Genomic DNA, 6,000 nt, shown 5'->3' on the forward strand with positions numbered 1-6,000 from the left:
GGCGTACACACTGTAAGATTCCATTTATCTGGAATTCTACATAAAGCTAATCTGTAGAGGTAGAGATCAGATGACAGGTCGCCAGGGGTAATGGTGAGGTGATGACCGATGTAAGGGGCACAAGGGAATTCTCTGTGGAGATGAAATGTTCTCTATCCTAGCAGGGGTGATAGGTACATGGTTGTATAGATTTGTCAAAACTCATCAACCTGTACACTTAAAAATGTTTGAAGTATCCTGTATGTAGTTATTCCTGAATAATGTTAATTCCAAAAAAGAACGGAGTAGCTCAGGCTAAAAGAATATTAAAGCAGAGCAGCGAGCTTTCATTCAGTGTCAAACATATCTAAAATCATAACACCTTGCGACAAGTGTCAGGAGGAAAACAGGCAAAAGTAGTAAAAGACATGGTTGCACACTTAGTGGCCAGAGATTAATATTTTTTAAATCAGACTGTGAAATTTCATAGTCACCTCAATGACCAGAAGTAGTCAACCAATAAAGGAGAGCTTAGGATAAATATTGAGCAAAACTCAGTAGAATGTGGTTTTTTTTTTTTTGTCTTCTAGATAAGCTCACCATTGTGCACCATCCAAATGGTAAGTTTGGGGTATTTATTGAAGGATTTTGGAGTAAAACAAAGCACTTAATAAACCAATTTCAGTATCAGTGTAAACCTAATATGACTAGGCAGATTGGTGTAAAAACTCACATAGATTTTATATTTATATGCAAGACCGCTGAACATCCAGCCTAAGTGTGAGGTGGCTCTAGAGCAGCAATGCTAGCAGCACTGTGATATGGTAGAACGGGGACGTGCTTCAAACTTGGATTGACCTGGCTCTTCACAACTCACTAGTTATGACCTTTGGCAAGTCACTTCAGTTCTTTAGGCCTCAGTTTCCTCGTACATAAAATGTAGATAAGAATTCTGCCGTGGGGAATTGTTATAAAGACTGATGATATATGTAAATGGGAGCTGATGATAGAGCTGTTGATAAGTGGGAGTTATTGATAGAGCCAATGAAATCAGAATAACACTTGAGAAAGTAGTTCACTTTAGTGCGATGGGAAGGAATGTGTGCAGAATGTTGGGAGGGCAAAGAGGAACTAGAGGCCAGCTAGGGAGCTGTTGGATAATCTAGAAGTAACTGTCTACAGCCTGAACCTCAGCACTGACTGTGGGAATGCAGAAGCAATAGAACCCAGTGCGGGGCTGGGATGGACAATGGGAATCCTGTGGGATGGGCAGGAGGAGCAGGTAGCATGGGCCAACGGGGAGTAGGAGGAGCAGGTTTTCATAAGAAGTGTACTTTGCAGTTGGCTGATCCTCGTAAATAGGGAAAAGAAAAAGAAGGAGGTTGTTATTCAAAGGTGTTGGATTGTTTCTGAGCTGAAGCAATTCCTCGGCATCCTACCCAAGTCAATCTGTATGGGTAGGAGAAATTAATTGCATACATGCCAAGAGTGCCTTTTCAATATGCCCTTTTTATCTCTTTAGCAATTTTTCTCTTTACTCATATGCTATTCTTTGCATATATATATATTTTTTTAAGTCTTGATTAAGTGAATCATTAAATGTGTGAATGACTGAAGAGATAGTAACAGAGTTTGTATTTCTAGGTAACGAAAGTGTCCACAATGAAAATACGTTACGTAACATACCCTTCGGCAATAAGGTAGGTTGTGTTTATCTTAATTTTTATAAATGCAAAAATGAACTTTTGGAAAAAGAACATAAAAGCCTTCTATCCTGACTATGCTTTGAAACATTCTAACACATATGAACAAAATGGGCTACATAAGCATTTGTGTGCAAAATGCATGAGCAGTAATTTAAAGAAATAAAGCAAAGAAGGAACTCAGAAGAAAAAGGCACCAAGACTAAAATGTGTCTGAATTCAACTTGTACAGACCCAATAACTCTTAGAGGAGTTATGAATACGTCTTCTTTAGCAATAGGAATATGATGTGTCTATTTGAACCATGATGTATACAGTCTTTAAAGTCTAGTTATAGGAAAAAATATAACCCCCAAATATTGTTCATGTAAACGTGTATTTGTTCGTATTGTAGAGTTAACTGAAAATAAATTGCTAATGAGAAGCCAAAAATAACACTAAGCAAAGACAGCAGTAATTGAAAACTGAGACCAGTTCAAGACAATACTGATAATGTCCTGACCACAAATTTTTCTTCATAAAATTCATATTATTCCAACTACCTACATATGTGATGTAAGAAATTTGCAGTTACCCAGGGTCGTGTGGCAGCTGGATTTCTTGCTAAAATCCAGAATTAGAGCCCTGAGTAAGTTTTCATAATGGACCAGTTTTAGTTTACCAAATTTTAATAACCCTTTAGGCTCTCTTATGTTTGAAGCAAATCATGAGTAACCATAAAAGTCATTCGCGCTGAAGAACTGATTGAAGTATTTGCACTTCTGGATTATTCTGTGGCCCACCAATGAGCTCTAGACTAATGAGTCTACAGTATAGAGACTCATTAGATTCATTGGACTATAGCAGGATTGTGGGGTACCACCCAGGCCCAGGAGTTTATGAAAATATCTTTGTCAGACAGAGATCCTTCCACAAGATCTGAAAGACTCTACAACCATGGCATATTTGTTTGAGAGCAAGATTTTAGATAAGAGGAAAAGAATACAAATTCCCAGTGCTTAGGCTATTCACCCTCGAAATGGAAATAAAATTTGAACTCAAGGACTTGGATGTAGCTGAGTATTGCAATGATTCTTTCCTTTTAAGATGGAGATTGTCTTCCCAGTTGCCTCTACAAAGCTGTTTTTCCATGACTGTGAAAGGCAACTCTGACTTGATCACGTTTCTTTGTTCAGCCGTAAAATGGAGAAATGCTACCTCTTTATCTTCTTGGTCTTTTTCCCTAGCTTCCTGCTCGACTCCAAGGTGAAAAAGAATTTGGTTTCTGTTCCAGGAAAGATCACTAAAGAAGGTAAAATATCAGCTATATTTTTTAGAAAACCTTAAGCAGGCTTATTAGGGACTTGAAGGAATCATTTGTCTAGAAAACAGAATACTTTAACTATTTCATTGTCTTCTTCTGAAAGGATAAACATATGTATTTTTCAAGCTAAAGGTGATCGTTCCTTAGGAAGATTTATATATAGGGGTGATTTTATGCTAGTTAATCAAGTTCGATTGATGATCCATTATTCACTAATACATTTCCTGTGATCTCCTTTTCAGGTTCTTATAATGAAATGCAAGAATCTGCAGACACTGTGCTTTCTGGATGAAGCAAGCTTGCATTTGGATCGCCTGCTGTCTTCAGGGCAAATCTAGACTCTGAAAGCAAAAGCGATCCTCTGGATTTCAGAATTTGTTATTGCCACAATTTATTGGCATTGTACCTGCTTCAGATGGGTATATCGAGATTAAAATTGAATGCCATAGAGCAATTGCATTCTTTGAAAATTCTTGCATTTTACAATGCACTTTGCCACTGAAGCAACGATGTCCCATTTTGAAAATTAAAGGAAAACAAGAGCAGAGGAGTTAAATGCTCTGTAGCAAAGTTATTGGGCCTGTTTGAGGCACTAACCTTAATAGTGTACTCCTCCTGTCCTTGGAGTAACCATGACAATACAAATTTGTTTAGTACGTATTTGCCTTTCAAGTGGCTGGTCCATTTTCTGAATTTCTCACATTCAAAGCTTCTAATTATTATTGTCACTGCATGTCTGCAGAAACCTTCCCTTATTTAGTGCTTATTTGCATATAACCCTTAGAACATTGTTTTTCTATCTTTCTGTATCTCATTTTAATATACATTTCTATAACCTGTATTCCTTATTAAAAGGCTTATAATTTCATCAACTTATTTCTTGGAAACAATTTACTAGCTTAGAATAGAATGCAGTTTTATCGTTCTATGATTTCCATGCACAATCGCTGCAAATAAAATGAATGTTTAAAGCTATGTCTGACTTTTCAAAATCAATACATGACAATCAACCACTAAATTCTTCTGCCTACTGGTTTACAGAGAGAAGTCTACCAAAACTTTTAAAAATAAATAAACGATTAATTTCACCATGTAGGGCCCATAGCATAGAGTAAACAACAGATGATTTTTTTCTAGCTTCTCAAAGAAGTGACAGGAATGTCAATTTAAAGTGATTCTGCCAAACATCGATCATAGGTTTCTCGACTATTAACATTCTCAAATAAGCTCAAGTTTTAAAACATATTACAGTAGTTTGATTAATCCCTAATAGGAGGTGCTCTTTATTATGACATTTGTAAATTCAGTCCATAGTTTCGCATCCAAGCTTTCAAGAAATGGCGTGTCCTTCCACACACTGAGGCCCCATTTCTGTGGACCGTCCCACCCAAAGAGTTAGGAAAAGCAGTAGGAAAACTGCTTTTCTATAATTTTTTCCATCTATAAAATTCAAATCTATGTATCATCTCTAAAGTAAGAACTTCCATATATTGGCCTGTGACCAATGCCTACAATTCAACCATTTGCTTTATTCTCTCTCTCTTTTTTTTTTTGTGAGGAAGATCAGCCCTGAGCCAACATCCATGCCAATCCTCCTCTCTTTTTGCTGAAGAAGACCAGCCCCAGGCCAACATCCATGCCGATTTTCCTCCACTTTATGTGGGACGCCGCCACAGCATGGCCTGACAAGCGGTGCATCAGTGCGCACCCCGGATCCGAACCCGGCCGCCAGCAGTGGAGCGCGCGCACTTAACCTCTACGCCAGAGGGCTGGGCCCCACTTTATTCTTATTAAAAATGTGAAATCCACTGACAGGTAAAATGTCAACTTTTCTTATTATTAAGCAATTAGATCACTTCTTACCTGAGACTCAGTTGAGGGCGGAAGCAGGAGAGTCAAGTCTAACATAGACAGAAATCTACAATCAGGACTCTAAAATACTCTCCTTATGGACTGCGCTAACTTAGGATCAAACCGTGGCAGAAAGCCCCTTTAATAGCGTCTCTCCGTAGACATTCTGGCCTTTGAAATCTTACTGCTTTGTCATCACAAAGAAACTTGGGAAAAGAAACCTAAAAATAGCTGAGGACCTCCTTTGCTTGCTTTACCGGGGCTCCTCGCCATCCTTGGCTGATTAAGCTTTGCCAGAGCCAAGAAGGTGGTTAGAGAAGAGGAGGTTAGAGGGAGTCCGTACCATACCTGTTGCATGGAAGGAAGAGAAAAGAAGTAGAGAAATGCAACGGCAGAGGAAGGATAAGCCAAATTTAGGAATGCTCCCAAATGAAAATGCTCCATAGGGAAGCAATATTTTTTAATCTCTGCGCTTCATCTCTAACATATAAAATACTGTCCATCAAATTTGAGGCACACGACAGAAGCTTTGCCTTAGTGATGGAAGAGATCAGAGGACAGGGGCAAAGGGACAGGCAAGTAGACTAGAAAGATGTGAATGTTCCTTAGAGGTTTGGGGCATTTCTCAAAGCGCTGTAGTCACTGCTAGAAAGCAAAGACCTCTGTAGGAGATATTTTGAAGATTTTTGCTCATTCTGGAGCCTGAGCAGACAGTTGCTAATATGCCTTATCTTTCTCATCATCCATTCCTCAGATAAGACTTATTCCTTCACTGTTCCATTACTCCTAATTTTAGGCAAGAGCCAACTCCTTCCTCACGTTCTTAAATTCACCAGGACTCTGACTTCTAGAGAAATTTGAACTGGTACTATTATCAAAGGAGTTTTATGTTTAATATTAATTCCCTTCTTTTCTACCTAGTCAATTTTCCAAGCTAATAAAGAAGGCACATCTCAAATGGTTCTCCAATGAGGTAACTTTGCTGTCCTTGCCCCAGACATCTGACAATATCCAAATCTGGAGACATTTGTGATTGTCCTGACTATGGAGAAGGTATTCCTGGCATCTCATGTGTAGACACAAGGGGTGCCAGTAAACATCTTGTAATACACAGAACAAAGAATTATCCAGTCCAAAATGTCAAAAGTGTGATAGCATAGATGA

The 6,000-nt window shown here is 38.5% G+C and overlaps 1 protein-coding gene across 4 annotated transcripts in view; it reads left to right on the top strand.

The window, feature by feature from the left end:
- Positions 1 to 3,853, top strand: part of BANK1 (B cell scaffold protein with ankyrin repeats 1) — a 313,509-nt gene extending 309,656 nt beyond the window's left edge. For all 4 annotated transcript variants that reach the window (XM_087434645.1, XM_087434643.1, XM_087434644.1 and 1 more), the window contains exons 14-17: positions 570 to 599; positions 1,624 to 1,679; positions 2,909 to 2,973; positions 3,228 to 3,853. In XM_087434645.1, coding sequence (XP_087290771.1) covers positions 570 to 599; positions 1,624 to 1,679; positions 2,909 to 2,968 — 146 coding nt within the window. In that variant the 3' untranslated portion in view covers positions 2,969 to 2,973; positions 3,228 to 3,853. The remainder of the gene's footprint in view (positions 1 to 569; positions 600 to 1,623; positions 1,680 to 2,908; positions 2,974 to 3,227) is intronic.
- Positions 3,854 to 6,000: the final 2,147 nt, after the last annotated feature.

Source organism: Ceratotherium simum, chromosome 8, assembly GCF_057802395.1.
Source record: "Ceratotherium simum simum isolate JZ-2026a chromosome 8, ASM5780239v1, whole genome shotgun sequence".
NCBI classification, from domain to species: Eukaryota; Metazoa; Chordata; class Mammalia; order Perissodactyla; family Rhinocerotidae; genus Ceratotherium; species Ceratotherium simum.